Source organism: Pan troglodytes, chromosome 9 (assembly GCF_028858775.2).
Source record: "Pan troglodytes isolate AG18354 chromosome 9, NHGRI_mPanTro3-v2.0_pri, whole genome shotgun sequence".
In the NCBI taxonomy this organism is placed as follows: Eukaryota; Metazoa; Chordata; class Mammalia; order Primates; family Hominidae; genus Pan; species Pan troglodytes.
The window spans coordinates 63,812,695-63,832,353 of NC_072407.2; the positions used below are offsets into that span (position 1 = coordinate 63,812,695).

General features: G+C 57.4%; 1 protein-coding gene across 9 annotated transcripts in view; it reads right to left on the bottom strand.

The window, feature by feature from the left end:
• Nucleotides 1-18,510, bottom strand: part of SYT7 (synaptotagmin 7) — a 65,760-nt gene extending 47,250 nt beyond the window's left edge. Inside the window, exon 1 of one of the 9 annotated variants that reach the window (XM_016921007.4) lies at nucleotides 18,155-18,510. In XM_016921007.4, coding sequence (XP_016776496.1) covers nucleotides 18,155-18,185 — 31 coding nt within the window. In that variant the 5' untranslated portion in view covers nucleotides 18,186-18,510. The remainder of the gene's footprint in view (nucleotides 1-18,154) is intronic. The other 8 variants (XM_016921012.4, XM_016921013.4, XM_016921014.4 and 5 more) reach the window with 8 other exon arrangements.
• Nucleotides 18,511-19,659: the final 1,149 nt, after the last annotated feature.

Here is a 19,659-nt window from a genome sequence, read left to right on the forward strand (position 1 = left end):
AGGTCACATATTACTCAATTTTGTGCACCCCTGAACCCTCCCAGGACCTGCAGGGCTTGACCAAAGCAAGCATCAGTGAGCACCTACAGTATAGAAGAGGGAGGGCTAAGGCATGGGGACATGGGATCAGGGGTGACAGCTGGAAGCCAGGCTGGGCCTCAGGTGTGAACTGCCGACCCAATCCAGTCCCTTACCAGGGCTCAGCCCCGACTCCCAACTCCTTCTCATCTCCTCAGCAAGCCATGATTTATGGATGAACAGAATCAAACAGGGCTGCTGGCTGCTGGGATGCCCTGGGGAGCTGCAGGAGAGGGAATGGCTTTCAGAGGGCAAGCTCACCAGCTGCCCAGAGGGGAACGGGAGGGGGGGCCGCAGGAGCAGTGGGCACATGCACACAGGCCACAGACACAAGCCACAGAGACTCACCCTGGCACAGACACCCATGCACACACACCCATGGCCGTGGCCACAAGCAGATGCCCAGCCAGCTCCGCCATTCATGAGCTCTAGGCATTCACGCATTTCCTCTAGCCTGGAATTCTCTCCCCATGAATTTGCCGTCACTTGTCTACTCAGATTCTGTCTGTCCTTCTGAGGCAGAGCAGTGGGATATATTGTAGACACGGAGGCAGATGACCTGGGTTTACGCCCCAGCCCTGCCCCTGGCCAACTACGTTACCCAGGGCAAGGCCCATGCTGGGCCTGAACACTTTACCTTCAAATGATGATCATGACCCCTAACCTCCCCTGCTGGGGAGGTCACCATCAAATAATAGCTAACATTAGTTGAGTGCACACAAGGTGGCAGATACTGCGCCATGAAGTTTACATGCACCATCTCCACAACCTCGGACCATTATTATCTCCATTTCACAGGGGAAGAAACTAAGGCATGGGGAATAATAGGTGCTTGAGCCCATCCTTTCCTGCCCGGCCACAGTAGCCTCCCTTTGAGCTGATGAATGTGATGGCATTCTATAATGTGCTAGACTGTACAACCTAGCCACACTTTCCTCTTTCCCACAAGCAGTCCAACCTTTGTCACACCTATGATGCTTTGCCTAGGCTGTTCCTTCTTCCTGGAATGCCTTTCCTTCTCTATCTTCAAGGCAACTAGACAAAGATGGTCTCCCCTCCTACAATCCTTTCTGCCTCCCTAGTAACTATGACAATTAACTATTTTGGGTTAATAATTAGCTCTTTCTGTGTCCTTCCCCAACTGGGAGCACCTAGAGGATTGAGACCCCCAGCTCACTCAGCTTTGAAGACCAAAGTCTGGTACACAGGAGAGGTTGGAGAAGTAATTGCTAAACAAATTCATGAAATCATTCAAGGTCTCAGATAAGCCCACCTCCCCCAAGAAGCCCTCCCCAATGACAGCACTCATAGCAGTCTCTTCCTTCTCCAAACTTGAATTAATGGATCCATTTGTCAACCCCCTTTTCTTGGGGATAGACTTGACCCCCACAAGCAGGGGCAACAGGATAATATCCTGTCTCCCAATTGCTCAGGGTCTCCCACAGCCTGTAGCCTAGGTCAAGGTACAGAGAAGCTGCTGGACATGCTGGGAATCTGTGCCTATAGGCTCTTTCCCCCAGAATTCATGTGTGCATGTGTGCTCACACTCTCAGATGGTGACATGCACACTCCCCACACCCAGCCCTTCCAGAGTTGTTCCATCACCTGCAAGTCCTCCCAACCTAGACTGCTTCTGCTCCTGGAGGCTCTCACAGGCATTGACAGGTCCCAGGCCACTGCTCTTCTTCCCAAGTGTCTTTCATTACAGTAACGAATGTATGCTTGGCATTGAATCATGTCTGCAGACTTCAGCACCCCTCTGAGGGTAAATACTCTTATGCCCATTTTACAAAGAAGGAAACTGAGGCTCAGGAGGGTTAAATGCTTGCCCAGGAACACGCAGCAGAAGAGAAGTAAAGCCAGGATTAGACTGGAGGTCTGTAAGACCTCAAACCCTGTGGCTCTTATTCTTGTTCCACCCTAGGGGAGCCATGCCTTGAAATCAGACACTCTGAGAATAGACAGAAAAGAAGAAAGAACCTGAGTGGACACAAACGACAGTTAGGGAAAGGGCTCCCACTCTCCCAAGAATTTTACCAGTTAGAGCCATGCCCAAATTACCCCAGGTACATCAGAGACTCCTCTGACACACACACCTTTTCTGGGGCTCCTTCCCCCATCCACTGGCCCAGGCATTGGCCTCAGAGAAGCACCCTCAATAGATAAGAGTCTCAGCTGGCCTCAGGGTCCCAGGACAGGTTGGGGGTTGGGTATCTGGCACTGGACAGTCTAGGAGTGGGAAGAGGAGGACAATGGGGTGTCCCAGGGACTTGCCCAGGGCTCTGTCTCTGGTACTGATCAGGGTGCAACCACTACTCCGGAGATAAAGCAGAGTGCTGCTGGGGGTGGTTGGGGCTACATCTGCCAGCACGTCCCCATCCTGAGCTTGCCTCCTCCCACCTGATTCTGCAATACACGTCAAGCCCCAGCACTTCCCCACCCCCATCTTTTGGTGGCTCCCGATGACGTTCAAGGTGGGAAACAGTGAAAGCTGGAGTCACAGGTTTCCATAGGAAGCACCCTCCATGCGCATGCTGAGCAGATGGAAATGGGGGAAGATGGCAGGCATTTACAAGTGGGCAGAGCTTACCAGCTCCAGGGTGATCTGGGCATGGAAAGGGGGACATTTTTGGTGCCTATCCTGCTTCCCTCCCTCCCCTCAACCCAAAACACACAAGAAAGCCAGAAAGAGGCAGAGTTGGGGATAAAGGAAGAGAAAGCCAGTGAGCTAAACCCTGCACCCCAGACAACCAGGCAAAGCTCCAGGTCTTGCCATCTTGCAGAATTTCCTGACCTCTTTCCACTGTAAGACTCTCCCTTCCAGGCCACCCACCTGGGGAACAGGGCCAGCTCTTCTCTTGCAAGAGGAAAAACAAATTGAGATAGGCGAGAAGGAAAAAAGAATAAGGAAGGGAGAACACCCAGCACCTATTTCCCAGAAAAGCTGGGCCTTGGACCTACCCCCACCCCATGCCCTCCGGACATTCTCTGAGTGTCCTTTGGAAAGCCCTGGAGGTGCCCACAACCCCTTGGGCTTTACCCAGGGTGGGAACTAGGCTAGCAAAAGAGGAAGCCCAAGGGGAATTGTTTTGGAAAGTTACAAGTAGCTGAAAATAGGGGCTCAGCACGAGCAAGCTTCCTCAACCTTGACTGTAATAAAAACAGATAATGTGTGAGTGAGCTAGGGAGAGTGTGCTGGCTGGGGCCGCAGAGGCCGGCTAGATGCAGACGGTTTAGAATTCAGAGGAGATGCCAAGTGAGTAAACAGTGAATGAAGGATTATCTGGATGGGCCAGCAGCCGTTCCGGCAAGAAATTGGACGGGGACATGTCGGGATCCACAAGCACTCCTACTCCTCATCAGAGAGCGAGACCTGGTGAGCTATGAGGACCTTGTCCACGCCTTCCCTACCTCTGCTGTCTCTTCCAGTCGAGACATGGCCTTGGTAATAATGGCTCACATCTGTACAGTGCAGAGCAGTTTATAAAGTGTTCCACAGTTTACCGAGGGTTTCACATGCATTATTGAATTTAATGGAGGTGATGGCATCTTCTGCTCAGTGACCCCCTCACCTCACCTCACCTCACCACAGCCACCCCTACCTCCCACAATTCCTGGCCTAGGGAGGCCTGGTGCATCTGGCTTCAGTATTCAGCCTCAAAAGAGGAGGAAGGGGAGACTGGCCATCTGTAGACCCCAGAGAGCTGCTAAGCCCAGAAGTCATCAAGGCCAAAGCCATTCAGGATGGAAAGGGCCAGGTGCCAGCTCTGAGCTGGGAGCCCAGGCTGAAGAGTGGCTAGCCAGGAGTTAGCTCGGAACCTGACACCCTCCCCACCCACCTTGATCCCAAAGCTGATGAGCCACCTGAGCAGCTGTGAAAATGATCACGTCTGTCAGAGCAGCAGGAGCCCAAGAAAGGAGGGGCTCAGAATGGGGAGGGGGCTCTTCACCGGGAATGCGGAGCAGAGGCAGGATCAGGGACATGTGATGATTAAGTGTGGGCCTTGACCACTAGTTACTCCTATGAATAATGCATTGTTGTGCCTTGGCCTAAATCAGCATCTTATTGTTATTAATAATACACGCTGCAAAGAAGCTGGGGTTGGAACTGTATGCTATGTTTCATTTGAGGATCTCAGAGCACTTAAAAGCTCCTCATGCTGATGACTCAACTTTATCTCCCCGAGTCATAGGCTTCCTCACGGGCCACCTGCCCGAATGCCCTTCCACCTGAGGCTTGGAGCCGTGAAGGCCACCAGAGCTAGAAATCTTCCATCCTGGGATTCAAATCCATGGCCAGGGCTTATGGTTGGGGAGGCGAGTGCATTTAATTTTTGCAAGCTCAAAGGCTCCTGGGGATGCAACATAATGTGAAGCTCCCAGAAAGGTTTCAGGACAGAGATAACTAGTGGGAATCCAGGGGCGGGAGAAATGGATAGAGAGACCACTGCGGATCTGAATCCTGTTCTGTCACTTCCAGTTGTGTGACCTCAGGCTACTCACTCAACTCTCTGGTCCTAAGCCTCCTGGCTGGAATGCAGGGTCTAAGATTCCCTCTACGAGATGCCGTTCTATCATATTCAGGGGTATCATTTACACGGCAAATATTAGGATGGAGCCATTGAGCGCCCCGCCCCCCCAGAGCTGTCCAAGGTGCTGAAACAGCTGTCGGCCATGCGGCTCCTTGTCCTTGGTGCTGAAACAGAACTCAGTCCTGGGGCTGCGCCCTCTTCCAGGTCGCCCTTTGCGCAGCTCCCAGCGAGCAGGATCCGAGAGACTGTGCATAGTGATTCCGCCTTCCTCTGCCAATGCCTCCCTGATCAACCCTCAGCTGAAGCTATGGCAGCACCCAGTGACCTCAAGAGCCCCCTTTCCTCGAGTTAGGTCCTCGGATGCTGAAGACCCCAGTCCTGACTCAGGACAAAAAGGGCCGCCCCGCGAACGTGGTAAATACCACGCCCCATTCCCTCCCGGGGGCCCGCCGCACTGCCTCCTGGTGGCTGGCGCGGGCACTGCACCCCGGTGGGCGCACAGACGGTCCCCAGCGGCGGCCTGGGCCGGCGGCGAAGCAGCGGCAGACGGTTCTCCGGCCCCCGCCGCCCCCTCACCGCTCCCGGGGCAATCTGGCGCTCAGAGCTTGCGGCGTTGCCCGACACCCGCACACTCCAGCCTGTCTGACTGTGTCCTGGCCGCTTTGGGGCTGCCTGGGTCACAGTGCAGCCTCAACCCAGCTGGCCAGACCTGGGGCAGGCAAAACTTCCTGCTCCCTCCTCCAAGGTGGGTGGGGAAGGCTTGTTTAAACAAACACCAACCTTTCCTCTGCGGCAGGGCCAGTCCCGCCAAGATGAACACAAAGGCCTCCCCCAGGGCAGAGGCTCCACACCTCTCCCCCACCCAAACAAGAACTTTGCGCATACCCGCCCCAGAAAAAAGTGAGGGGTTGCAGGAGAATGCCATAACTGCAGCCCACTCCTGTTCCCCCACCCTACAGGTGGGGGCTCTTTGAAAGGCAGATCTGCTTGGTGTTTCTAGGGGCTGCTTGATATGAACCTTACTGGGTTGTAGAGATTCTCCCCCTTCCAAAAACAAAAAGCAAAACAAATAATACCACGTGAAAAGCCAGCACCCAAAACCACAGCTTCTCTGGAGTCAAGGGAGTCAAGATAATAGCCTTCAATTACAGTAGACATAGCTGGTATGTATCATTTATTGAGCACTTACTGTATGCCAAGCACTGTGCTAAGAGTTGTGCAAACATGATCTCATTTAGCCTTCCAGCCACCCTGCCTCCCCAGGAGGGAGCATCATGCTCAGCCTCCTACACATGAGGAAAGTGAGGATCAGAAAGGGAGGTGACCGCTCAGGCTGGTGCAGCCAGCGAGTGCTGAGACGGGCATGGAAGAGTGTATCCATCTGCCCTTACTCTTGCCATTCAGCTGGATCTACCTCATCATCCTTCCATGTTCTAGAGGCCACACTATGCCTCAGGTTTCTCCAAGACCACTCCAGCCCCCCACCATCCTCACCTCTCGGCTGAGAGCCACGTGAAGGAAGAGAGTAACACCTTGAACTCTGTAGCACTTTACAGCCTGCCAAGTGCTTTCAGAGCCACTGTCTGAATTGACCCTCATGATCTTGAGGGGTGAAGTGGGCAGGGATGGCCCTGTTCTGATTTTGTAGGAGAGAAAAGTATGGCTCCAAGGAATAAATGGCTTGCCCCAAGTCACACAGTGAGCTGTGGAACCAGAACTCAGGCAAAGACGGTGGGACACCCAGTCCAGTGTACTCTTCCCACTTCCCCAAGTCTGGGGTGCTGGGGACAAGCCAGGCAGGGAGTCCTAGGGGCTTTCATCTCCTGAGGGGCTTCCTGAGGCCATGACCTGGGCTGCTTCCCCACTCCTACTCCCCGGGGTCCATTGGTTGGCTCAGCTTTAACTTGGAGTCTCGGAGTCTCATTCTAAATGAATTTTTTTTTCCAGGCAATTACCTCCTGCTAATTAGGAGGCAGGGCTGCCAGTCCCTCGGCCCTGGACTGACCCTTTTCTCAACCCACAGAGGGCAGGGGGGTTGTGGAGGTACTGGGTAGCAGCTCCAGCCACAGAAACTGCCTGGGTCAGGGTTCTGTCAGGGCAGGGGATGCTGATGGAGGAGCAAAGAGCTCCACAGAACTGGAAGAAGGGAGGCAGGGATGCTGGGGAGGGAGGGACTCTGAAGTGGGAGAGAGCAAGGGGACAAAAAGCTGGAAGGAGCCTGAACATGTCCATGCAGAGTAAGTGAGAGAGACCTGGGCTCTGGGGCAGCAGAGGGAGCCAGGAGGAGCCAGAAAAACAGGGACACATCGAAGGAAGAAAGGAGGAATCTCAGGAGCCAGAGAGACAGGAAGGGGTAGGAATCTCCCCTCTATGGAGAGAGAGGAAGTGAGAAGGTGCCCCAGAAAACGGTCAAGATTACAGAAGGGGCAGAGGCAGAGAGAGAGATACTGGAAGACTCCAGGAAAGGGAAGGGGAGAGGAAGGACAGGGAGGAAGGAGGAATTGCTGAAGGAAAACCCCAGGGAGAAGGGGGAGGAGAGCGGGGGAGGACGGCTTGGAGTGGCAGCTCCCAGAGCCCCAAGAAGGGCTTTCTCTACGTCATTGTCCTTGAGCTTCCCCCAATGTCAGTGCCCAGCCAGCTGGGCCTGCACACCCTCCTACGCAGCCACAGGTGCGGGCGGGCATGATGGCAGGCCACCAGCCGGCTCAGGCCCCAGATGCTCCACTCACCCGGGGCAGCCAGCTGACCTCCCTCCCTGCCAACCTGCCACCCCCTAGAGTAGGCTGAGCCAGGGGCCCTCCTGGGCCACACAGCAACACGACCAGGAGCTTCTGGGGCTGTGTCCAGCCTCTCCACTTTTCAGAGGGAGGATCAAGGCACAGATAGGAAACTGTGCCTGTCCAAGGTCAAGTGAGTGATGAGGCCAGATGCAGAGGGCTCAGGGGCTAAGTCCTACTGGTGGGTCCTGTTCCCTTCTGGGCAATGGGCAACAACAGGAGACAAAGACAAGTCATGGCTGCCAGCAAGTCAGTCCTGATCAAAGCCCTCTGGAGTGTGGGGTGGCAGGCAGAAGGGAGTGAGGGTGGCCAGGGGCTGGAAGGGAACCAAAGGAACTCACGTTTGTGGAGCACAGGGTGAGAGGGTTCTGCAAGGGTTATAATTGTAACAAACATTACTGAACACTTACTAGATACAGTGTGCCAGCCACTTAAGACATTACATGCAGGATCTCATTTGATCCCAACAACCCTAAAAGTATGTGTCACTATTATTCCATTATAGGGAAAAAACTGAGACTCAGGAGGGTTGGGTGACCTGGCCAAGTCCACACAGCTAGCCAGAGGCATGGTTCTGACTCATGCAACTGGTCATTTTGAGGCCACTGCCCTGAAGACCCCTCAACATTATCTGAAGATGTGCAGGTCCCTGAGTTCCCAAGGTCCCAGAACAGCCCTGGCACAATCTAAGCCCCAAACTCCAGTAGGACTGCAATCCATGAGGTCCAAGACTTGAACAAGCCCTGTCTTATGGCGTTAGAGTCTGGTTTTTAGTCTTGGTTCAGCCACTAACTTACTGTGTAACTTTGGACAGGTCACTGTCCCTCTCTGGGCCTTCGTGTTCCCACCTGTACCATCAAAGGGTAGGACCAGATAAGAAGAACTACTACGTACATAGTGCTAACTCTGTGACAGGCACAGTTCTAGGTGGTTTACAGATATTAACTCATCGAATTTTCCCAACAGCCCCATGATGGTGCTATTATTCCCTCCATTTTACAGGTGGGAAATGAAGCACTGAAAGGTTAAGTCAGTTGCCCAAGGCCACAAAGCAAGTCAGCACAAGGCACATCTGGGATTTGAGCCTCATTACTTTTGATCCAGAGCCCCTGTGCCCTGGCCACCACTCTGCATTCTTTCCCTAAGAACCCTCTCAGCCCCTGCTTGGCGCCCCAGCGATGTGTGCCCATGTGCCTCAGCACAGACACACCTACCATCGTGTTTCCACATGGGAAGCACACACACAGTCATGCATCTGCATGAAGTGAGGTGTGTTAGCTCATGCTCCCACACCCACTCCTGTGCCTCCACCCAATTTCTACCTGAAGTAGCCAGGCTGGGTCACATATGTCCACAAGCATCCCAGCACCAGAACAAGCCGACTCTAGCAGGTCCATGCACACACACACACATATACACGTGTTCCCGTCTCTGAGCAGTGGTTGACTTGTGGGGGCCATGTGCCATGCTGCAGCACACAGCCATGTGGCAGTGACGTGGGCCACCACACCCCTTCTCCTCTGCTTCCTTCTAGTGCCTGGGTGGCTGGCACGTCACATCCCGCACCTGCCGGCACCCCCATCTACACTGACTTCCTCACGCCTCTCCCCTAGCAGAAGCGGGCACCTTCTCCAGGAAGGAAGCAGACTCAGGCACAGCCTGGCTCCCACGGCCCAAAGATGCCAGCCAACCTGGGGGTGGAGAGGGAGAGAAAGGCATCAACTGGAGGCTCCAGGGGGCCTGGGGTCCACAATGGCTCCTGTCTGAGACTAGGCCCTCCCTTAGGTCTGAGTGCCAGAGCTGAGCTCTCAAGACCCTCGAGACACTGGCCCTCTCTGTCATTGCCAGATATGGGGTCAGATGGGGACCCTGGGGACAGAGGGTCTCCCATCATTCCTGAGCAGGACTGTGTTGCCACCTGGGCTCCTCTGACCAAGTTACCATTGCACCCTTCACCACCCTATCCCCGGTCCCTGCTCTCTCCTCCCCCTGCCCAAGCATCTTAGAGTTCTGGGTATTTTTAGGCCTCAGCTGACAGGCTGTGAAATCACTCCCTTCGCACCTCCCCAACCAGGCGGGGGTTGGAGAGGGAGGAATGAGGTTGGGGGGGGGGCACACAGACAATTCATCAGGCTCCTCCAGGGCTGGCAGGTGCCAAGGAGGGAGAGAGGGGTTCCTCCCCTTCTCCTGAGAGCCTCCCCCATGAGTGAGAGGATCCCTCCACCTTGCCAGTAGAGAGAATGGAGACAGGGTAGGAAGGAGACTCCCCTCCACTCCAGGAAGAACAAAGGCTTTAGGGGATACCCTAGAATTAGAAGAGGCACTGGGACACCCTTTGAGTCCAGCTCTGCAGCCAGTACCAACTCGTAGTGCTCCCTTCTGAGAGACGGGCTGAGAGACGGGCTGGCTTAGAGCCTAGTAGGATAAGGAGGCACCAGGCAACGTAGCCCAGTGGTTAAGACCCAGGCTTTGGAGTGAGGCCGACTTGCAATCTTATTCCTGCTCTACTGAGTGACCCGGGCAAGACACTCAACCTCTCTGAGTCTCCGTTTCCTCATTTGCACTGCAGTGAATTGGATATCTCCCTTGCAAGACTGCTGTGAAGATGACATAACATGATGAATGGAAAGAACAAGGTGGTCTGTGGACCCACCAGGCACCACTGGGAGCCTCTCCCTTGCAGCTTTCCCTGACCTTCCATTTCTCCTAGCTGCCCCTTCTCTGGGCTGGCTTTCTCACTGCAATCTCCAAGACAGGAGCCCACAGTTCATCCTGGCGTCAGGGCCCTTGGCACCCATCTGACCCCCACTCAGGGGTAACAAATTTCCAACTAAGGTGGGTAGTCAACACAGATGGTCCCCACCTCCCTGCTTCCTGCTGCAGGACACACACACATACACATCATGTGTGCACACATACCCAAATGCCAACATGCATGTGTGCTGCCAGCGCCTCAGTGTGAGGGCGTTTGCCTTGGGATGACCCCCAAGGGAAGTGGGAAGACATAACCAGGCCCCGCTGTGAATGGGTCCCTGTGCCAGTGGCCGTGGGCATGGAGAGGGGGGTGGCCCGTCTAGTTGCCATGGAGACAGGTTGGCTTTGGTGTGGCTCTGGAGCTCAGGCCTGGCAGCTGGAGCAGGAGCTGTGTGGCCCCTCCTGGGCCTGGCCCTGATGCCTGGGGGGGTTATGTGGGTACAGAACAAATCCTCAAAAGGACTAACTGTGTCCACAGGGCCCTGGGCCTGCCCATCTTGGCTCCATATCCCTCACTAGGGAGGCTTTCTCTGATACCCCAGGCACCTGGGAAGCCCCCTCAGGGTGTTCATTCATGCCCACCTGCACCCGGCTACCCCCTTACTGCCTATAATCTGCTGCAAGCTTTCCAAGGGCAGGGGTCCAGGCTGGCTGGACACTGCAGATCTCCTGGCAGAGGTAGGGACAGATATGTTAATGGCTGAGATTCTAGCTCCATCTACCCACCTGCCTCCTGACTTCCCACCCTCCACACTACCGTGCTGTCAAAGTTCTTTATAGAGATCTGCTCAAAAGCCATCCATGGCACTCCATGCCTTACTTTTTAAAAGAATTTCAGTTTTCCTATTTCAAAATGCCAACTCCTTCATAATCTGGCCCAACCTACCTTCCCAAGCCTCACTTCCTGCTACTGTGCCCCAAAGGTCTCCCTTCTGGCCATGCTCAAGCACTCCCTGCTGCCTCAACTGGCCAAGATCCCTCGAACCTCTGAGCCACTGCATGTGCTGTCCCCACCTCACCGACCCCTTCACCTCTGCTCGCTCACATGGCAAAGCTCTTATTCTTCCTTCAGGACTCAAGGCCCTGTATCTGAAGCTCACACCCTTAGGTATGGCAGTGTGGCTGGAATCCCAGACCTACTTCTAACTGCAAGTTCGCACTTCCCAAGGTGGTTCTGAGGATGGAGGGGCTAACGCATGTTATGTGCTTAGAACAGCACCTGGCACATAGTGAGCACACAACATGTCTCTGCTATTCTGATGGTAACCTAACTGACACTGCCTCCATGAAGCCCTCCCCAACTCCTCCACCATGGAGGTAGCAGGCATGTTCTCCTTGGAGGATCCAGAACCCTCATCCCACACATCAATTGCTTGGTACAGGACAATGTTGAGAACAGCTACCGCTGGCTGAGTGTTTACTATGGGCTGGCTCTCTGCTAAATACTTTTTCTGCCTTATCTCACCTCATCTTCCAACCGCCTGGGAGGTAAGAACCATCATCATACCCATATAACAGAAGAGGAAACCCAAGGCCAGAGAGGTGGGCTGACCTGCTCCAGAGACACAGCAGCAAGTGTCTCTGCCAGGATTCAAATCAATAGCTGTTTGACACTAGAGCCCTAGCTCAAGCAAGCTGTCCCTGGAGGCACATATGTAAAGTGCTCAGCACATACTGAGTGCTCCACAAGGCTTGCTATTATCATACTATTGTTATTATCAGGGGAGGACACAGGATGTGTTTGATGACCTGAGATGGGATTCCTTAAGCTGGTCCCTCTGCAAAGCACAAAACCCCCATTCCTGGAGAAAGTGTTTCCAAGGGTCCCTTGGCTGCCATCCCTGACCCCCATCCTTGGATGGGGGTCAGGGATGGCAAGGAGGTGTGCAGGGAGTCCCAGTATCTGGACGCGGGGCACTTCCTCTGAGGGGTGCTGAAGCAAGCAAATGCTTGAGGGGGCCCTCCCGGGCCCAGGCCTGGCAGAGCGGGAGAGAGCCTGCTATGTGCCAGCCATGCTGGCCGCCGCTCTCTGGCCCCGCTGACACCACCCCATGGTAATGAGACGGATCCAATTTGTACCCAGGGCCCCGCCGGGAGCAGCTGCCGCGGCAGGGTTTGAAGTAATTTAATTGGACACATTAGCTGCATGCTCTCTCCTCCACTCCCCTCGTGCAGAGCCTCATGCAGGCGCCCCTTCTGCCTCCCACCCCTCATGCCACCCTGCCCTGGCTGGTGGCAGGGTGCATGCTCCACCAACCAGCTAGGACTAACAGGTAGGCACCGTTCCTCTCTCATTCCTGGGGCTCCTGGGGGCTCTAGAACCAGAGGGCTCTCTAGGTCCCAGGTTCTCCCCAATCTCTGATGCAAGCAGCAACTATGGCAGCCCACTGGGGCTAGAGTTCAGACCTCTCCCTCCTGTCTCCTACAATGGGCAGAACAGTCACCCCCCTTTCTCTTTCAGTCAGCCATGGAAGCTACCAGCCTTCTGCACTCCAGAAAGGACACCGAAGGAGCAGGGCCAGCAGCATATCCCTGCTTTACCAGCATCTTTGGTTTTGTCACTATTAGGGTTTGTTACTATCAGGGTCACTACAGAGATGATGGGCAGCCCTCCTCTTAGGGCCTGGGGAAGCAGTGCATACACACATGCACAGACCAGACCTAGTCACAAACAAACAGGCGAGATCAGTTTGACCCAGACACATACACACATACTAACAGCCACACACTGTCATGGAAATGCTTGTATCTTACACATGAAAGCTCCCATGATCACCCCCGTCCACACCCATGTATGCCATACAGGCAGGTAAGGCCCTGCTCCGAGCAGACGAGGCCTTCATGGCCATGCCAGCAGGTGGGAGGGTGTGGCAGGGGGTAGGCAGGGTCCCTGGCACACAGGCCCTGCCTGGCCAGGTACAGGGCCAGGGGAGGGGCCCTCCCCTAAAGCTTTCCGTCATAGCTCCCCACGCACCTCAACGCGCCTAGCTACAAATACACTCATTAGCTGCTGTTTACAGCGGTCCTGGCACTTCGATAAGCACAGATATTATGGCCATCCAGCTGCCACCCGCACACACACTAGGTACACATACAGACAGTGCCTCTCCCCCTGGCTCCGCCCTCCCCTTCCACCCGTGGGCTCAATCACATGAAGATACCAATTCCCCAAACATGCAGCTTTGCAGGGGTTCCAGCTCACAATACCTCAGCTCCCGGTCCATTCTATCCCAAGGGGTCCTTCCAGGTGGAGGCTGCAGAGACTCCCCAGAGCAGGCCGGATGCACCTGCCCGCCTTCCAACCAACTGGACCTGGAATTCCAGGCCAAAGCTCTGGGCACAGTCCAGCCCCTTCCACAGGTCCCATGCTGTCTGCCAACTCTGTTCCAGCCCTTGGGGAATTCTGCTGGGTGAGACCAAAGCCCTGCCCTCCAGACACTAGTTGGACAGGGCCCAGCAGGGCTGCCCCTGCTGCCTGGAAGGTCAGGGACCTCCATGCCCACGGAACTGGCAGAATTCACCTGGCATCACCAGCTGGGGTTCCCTGGCAAGGCAGGCAGGCACCCGGGCTGGGCCTGGCACAGGCTGGTGCCGGCACCTGGCCAGACCAGTGACTGCCCCGACGAGAGAAAGTTGACCTCTCGGCCACATATGCCACCTGCCGGGCACTGTCTGTGGAGCAGAGGACCAGCTCTATACAGGGCTGCCCATGCCCACCTGTGATGCCACAGTGCTCTGAGGAGCCATCAAGCCAACTCATTCTCCAGCTGGGGGTCATCAGCTCCGGACTGGGCCTCCCGCCCCCACGTGACCCCTCCCAGCTCTTCTCCCTGCTGTTCTTGGCCTCATTCCCCTGGGGGAACCAGTTATTGAAAACGAAAACGGTCCATCAGATTCAATAAGGATTCAAAGTCCGTGAGAGAATAGGGGGTGGGTGGGGAGTAGGATGGGGGGACTCAGGAGGGGCAGGAGGGGGAGGGAACCATATACGGCTCCTCTGCCTGTTCCACACAACATCCTGCAATGGCCGGGCTAGAGGGTGTAACAAAGAGACAGCCCCCACTGGCACTCCATGTTGCCCTCAATGCCCCTTAAGCCTGAGCTTGGGGTCAGCCAGGAGCAGAACCCAGCTGCCCAGGGCCTGTCTTTGCTCACCCAGCACCCACCTATTGACCTGCCTTCCAGCTGTCCCCTTACCTGTCACCTACTGGCCTGTATGTTCCCACCTCAATCCGGCCTGCTCTAACCCCCTCCCCAGTATGAGGAGGGGCTTTGGGGCTATCTCCCTCCCCACTATGCCCCAGCCCTCAAGCGGGCAGCTTGTTGATCAAGCTTCCCTGCAAGGCCACAGAACAGTGTGAACCAGGGCCATGGAGGGGGCCTGTCTCCATGGTAACACAACAGCTTGGGGGCACTGGCTACCCTGGCCCATGCCCCATTGAAATCATCCTCACCCGCTCTGGGTTTTAGACTTGCCCAGCCTCAGGTCCTCCACTGTGTCCTGGCCTGTGGGGAGATCATTCGATCTTCAGTCTGGACTCTAACTCAAGCCCAGGATGCAGGCCAGGGAGGCCCGGGCATGTGCCGATGGGGCAGGCTTTGGGGAGGTAGGTGGGAGGAGAGAGGTTGTTGGTGAAATGGGTGGACACAGTCAGGCCTCCTTGGACCTTCCCACACTCCAGCCCTGGCCTCTAACCCAGGTGTTCCTCAGGGCATATCCTTGATCTGCCCTTTCAGCCACACCCCTAACTTCTGCACCTCCCTCACCCGCCATCAGCCTCTTCCCCTAACTTGTGCCCAGTGACTGGAGGGTTGGCCTGGACAATCTAGTGGATCCTTCACCTTGAGAGAAGAGGCCCGCTGTGCCAAGGCCCCCTGCCCTGCATGCTCCCAAGTCACGACCTGCCTGGTGGAGTGTCTGTAGGGAACAGAGCCCACTAACAGGTGGGACAAAAGAAGGCTTCAAGCACTACTACTCCCAGGGACAAGCTCACAGAGGGCTGGGGGCAGGGCAGGCAGCCTTCAGGACCTAACCTCTGTCCCAGTGGTTCCCTCTCTGGCCTTGCTTACCAGCTCACTGCAAGGTCACCTCTCCCTCCCTCTCTCTTTTCCTGCCGCTGTCCTGCCTGCCCACTGCAACGCTGACCCCTGTAGGCCTGCTGGGGCCTGCCTGGCCTGGGGACAAGCAGTCCGAGAGAAACAGGGACTTCAGGATGAACCAGAGGGTGAAGGCTGAGGGCAGGGAGAGGCCGTGAAGTCTGGGAGGGGGCAGAAGGGAGGCTGCAGGTATGGCCTAGGGAGGCTGGACAGAGTGTAGAGCTGGAGCCTGGGTGTGCATGGGAGGGGGCTGGTCTGGGTTCTTCATTGGACTCCGATTATTTCCCACAGTCCCTTTCTTCATTCACAATAGATCAGGGAACCAAGGGCCTGGGGGCCTGGGGCCCAAGTAGGGAGAGAACCACACCTGTCAGGTAAGGTCCTCGCAGTAGCTGAGCCCTTAGGGACCTGCATAGTAAGTGGGATGAGGGAGGGAGTACCACAGGGATCTTCTGGAACCAGCATGAGGCAAAGGGGAGCAGGAGAGGACAGATTTTTTTTTTTTTAAGGATTGGGCCGCAGGTGTTCTTGAGAGTGGGATGAGAGGATCAGGATATAAAAGGCACTGGCCCCTGGGAGACCAGAGGGGAGGGGAGGGGTGGCCTGAGTTACACATAAATCAATTTGCATATCTCAGTCCCAACCAGTACCAGCCAAGGGGAGATGGGGAGGCAGAAATGGGGGACACAGAGCCCTGGCTTGGGGAGCTGAGTCTGGGGAGCCTTGGGGGAGCTGGGGGGAAGGGAAATCTGACCTGGAACTATAGAGCCTACAAAGGTGGGCAGGGATGCCAGAGGGCAGAGGCCAGAATGAGATCTTTGACTCCTCAAGGACCCCAGATGACTAGGCTCAAAGGCAGACTGTGCCCTCTCCAGCCTATGTCTGACCCCACCCAGCCCAATGCCCACACCGGAGAGGAGTCAGCCTCAGGCCAGCCCCTTTCCCAGTCACAGCTGCCCTACCACAGGCACTGGTGGGTCCTGCAGCTGCAACTGGGGTGGGCAAGACAGGTCCCAACTGCAGCCAGAGAGGCCCATTCAAGGAGGGGGTGAGGGAAGAGTTGAGGGCTGCCAGCACACCAGGGATGGTACTGGACTCCAGACCCTTTGCCTAGAAGATGCCAAGCACGTCAAGCTGGCCTCCGTGGTGAGGGCAGAGGTGCTTGGAGGAGTGGTGATGTCATGGTGCCCAGGCATGGGAGGGAAGAGGAGGGAGGGAGAGGGGAGAGGGCACAGCCCCAGGCCAGTGGCCTAACAGGCCAGAGGGGAGGCCGCCAGCCTGGTGGGCGAGGGGATGGACAGTGTCCTTACTTCTTCCCTACCTTCCATCCTCATACCCCAGAGCTGGCTTCTGAACTAAGCTACTGGCTTCTAAGAAGGTGAGCAGAGCAAGAGAATACTCCTGCCACGGGCCATGGGCTGGAAGCCGGCGGCCTCTTCGACGAAGATGCCAGGGTAGGTGACCTAGGTCCAGACAGATGAGGGGAGGGCTCTCCACAGGCAATGCCCCTTCAGCCCTCACCTAGAGGACATTCAGAGAAGGGCGCAAGGTTCCAGAGAAGGAGACTGAATCTCTCACCCTCATATCCAAGTGCTGAGTGAGGGCAGTGCCTGGCGCCCAGTGGGTCGTCCTCAATATCGACTGGGCTGAAAAGAATCGATGGGGGGTGGGAGCCGATTCCTCAGGAGGCAGGGACAGGCTGAGGCTGCCCCTAGAGGGGAAAGAGCAAATGTGGGGCTGGGGCAACAGTGGGCAAAGCCAGCACCCACTGGACTGCCTTCAGGAGCCTCAGGGCTGCAGGCTCCTTCTGTGCAGGGTCTTAGAGCCCTTCCTTCCCTACAGCACCGCCGCCCCCAGGAGGCTGGCAGGAGGGAGCCTGGAGGCTCTTCGTTTGGGAGCACATCCTGGGCTGGGGAGTCGTGCTTTTAGCATCAGAGAGAAGCCCAGAAACAGACCCTGATGCCAGAACTGGCAGACTGGGGGTGCTGGGACTGGGTGGAGCACCCCAGGTGGGAGCGGGGATGGAGCCTGGGCAGGAGCTGCAGGGGACCTGCCTACAGGTGGGCATTGGGTGAGGAGGCATCAGGAGCCAAGGAGGAAATGGCAGAGCAATTTCCGAGGAAGACGGGAAGATTCTTCGGCTTTGGCTTAGAGGATACCAAGCAGACAGTGGGCTCCCAGGCCACTCCCCTGGCGGGCGAAGCAGAAGGCAAAGGAGTTCGGCCCTCCCCCACCCCAGGACGGGAGAGAGTTTGGGGTTGTTTGCTTCCCCCTCCCCAAACCTAGGAGAACATTCTCTTGGCACCCCCATTCTCATGAGCCCCTGCTCTCTTTCCCTTCAGGCACCCCCGTCTCACCCATCAACGCCCCTGCAGTTCCCCACCCCCCAGAGCCTCCCTGCCCAGCTGCCGCACCAGATTCCCACTTGCCCCCTGGCACCCTCTCAATTCACAGTTGGCACTGCGATGCCACTCCGCTCCCCTGTGCCCGCAACCTTGGCCAAGAGCTGCCGGGATCCTCGCCCTGGGGTCCGCCAGCGCTGGCACCCCCGGGGCACCGGTGCTGGGGAGCCTCGGGTGCCTCTGAGGGCACTGCCCTGCTCCCACAGGGGCAGCGGCTCCTCGCTCCGCCACACACGTTGTCCTTGGGCTGTTGAGGGGTGGGGGAGAGGTCCTTGTGGGGACACTGCGAAGCCGGTCCCAGACATCCAGCCTGGCAGTGTCCAGACTGCGGGGGACCGGGGTCCGAGCCGCTGCCGCTCGATCCCGCGCCCCCGGGGCTGGGATGACCCCTGGGGGAGCCCGTGCGGCTCCGGGCGGACAACAGCCCCAGGCTGGGGCTCCGAGACGGCGTCCGGTGCTGCCGCTGTCCTGCCCGCCGGTGCGGGGCGCCCCAGCCCGCCGGGGCCGCGCTTACCTGGGCTGGCCGCCTCCGGGTCCCGGTACATGGTCCCCTCGTCGCCGGTTCCCTCCGGGCTCCTCAGAGCCGCCCGCGGCCGCGCGCTGCTCCGCCGCCGCCGCTGGGCATGGGGCCGGGCGACCCCCGGGGGCGGGTCCGAGGGCGGGGGCCGGTCCGAGGGCGGGGGCCGAGCGGGCTGCACCTAGCCGCGGAGCCGGGGAGCGGGGGCCGCCCGCCAGCCCTCCCGCCCGCCCGCGGAGCACGCTGCCGCCGCCGCCGAACAGCGCCGAGCCTCCTCCCTCCGGCCTGCGCGCCGCGTGTGCGCGCCGGAGCGTGTGTGAGTGTGTACGAGGCCGTGTGTATGTGTGTGTGTGAGCGCGTGTGTGAGCGCGCCCGGGGCACCGCCGGCGCCGCCCGCCAGCCGCCGAACGCCGCGGCCACAGCCACCGCCTGCGCCCGCTGCCGGCCGCGCGCCGCACTGCACCCGCGCCCGCCGCCGCCCGAAGCCGCCCCGAGGGCACGGCCGCCGCCCCGCACCCCGCCCGCCTCGCAGTCCCCGCGGGGAGGGCCGCCGAGCCCCACGGCCGGGCTCGTCCGGCCAGGGGATCCGGCTCCGCTGCGCGACCCACCACCAGCCCGTGCTCCCCCGATGGCCGCGGCCTGGCACCGGGCAGGGCCGCAGAGCCGGCCACCTCCTCCGAGGTGCCCTTTGGCTCCGATCCAAAAGGCGTGGAGATCCACTCCGGGTTTTCCGCTTGCTGGCGGCTCGAGGGCGTCAGCTCCGGACTCAACACCGCGGCAGTCCGGGGCAGACGGACTGGTGTGTGCAAAAACCAGGAGTGGAATTTTTGGCAGCGCTGAGCCTGAGTCCGCCAGTCCGGTCTTTCTGCAAGCTCGCACACAGGTGGAGCCGAAAGGGCTAAGATCCCTGCCCTCGGTGGGAGGTTTGGCCTAGTGACCCTCCTCATCTAACCCAGCCCCACGAAAGAAGAAAATAGACTTTTCAGCCTCTGGCTATCCCTCTATAGCAGCAGCTCCTCCTCTGATCCTCCCCTCTATTCCTTGACCCTAGCACTTCGGAGGGTAGGAAGGAAATCCCTCCTTCTCCTTCCAACCCTGGACCTCTCTTGGTCCTCTCTGCCTCTCTGCCGGCTCAGCACAGTCTAAATCAGGTGAACACTCATTTCTCTACAGAATTGGGATGATTTGATTCTGGGGCAGGGAGGAGAAGAGACCTGTCTCCTAAGGATATGAAAAACCCAGAAATGAACCATTAGTGGTATGGTAGGCACAGAGACCTCCCTGCACACACCTACACACGTAATCACCTACATACACACACACACACACACACACAGACATGATGCCCCCCCCCACACACACCCACACAGACATGCTGCCCACACAAAGAGACACATACACTGACGCTCCCCACAATACAGGTGCTGCCCCTACCCTTCACTGATGGGTCAGGTAAGAGGGCAAAATCCCTGGGTCTGTGGCAGCATCCTGCCCTCCCCTGT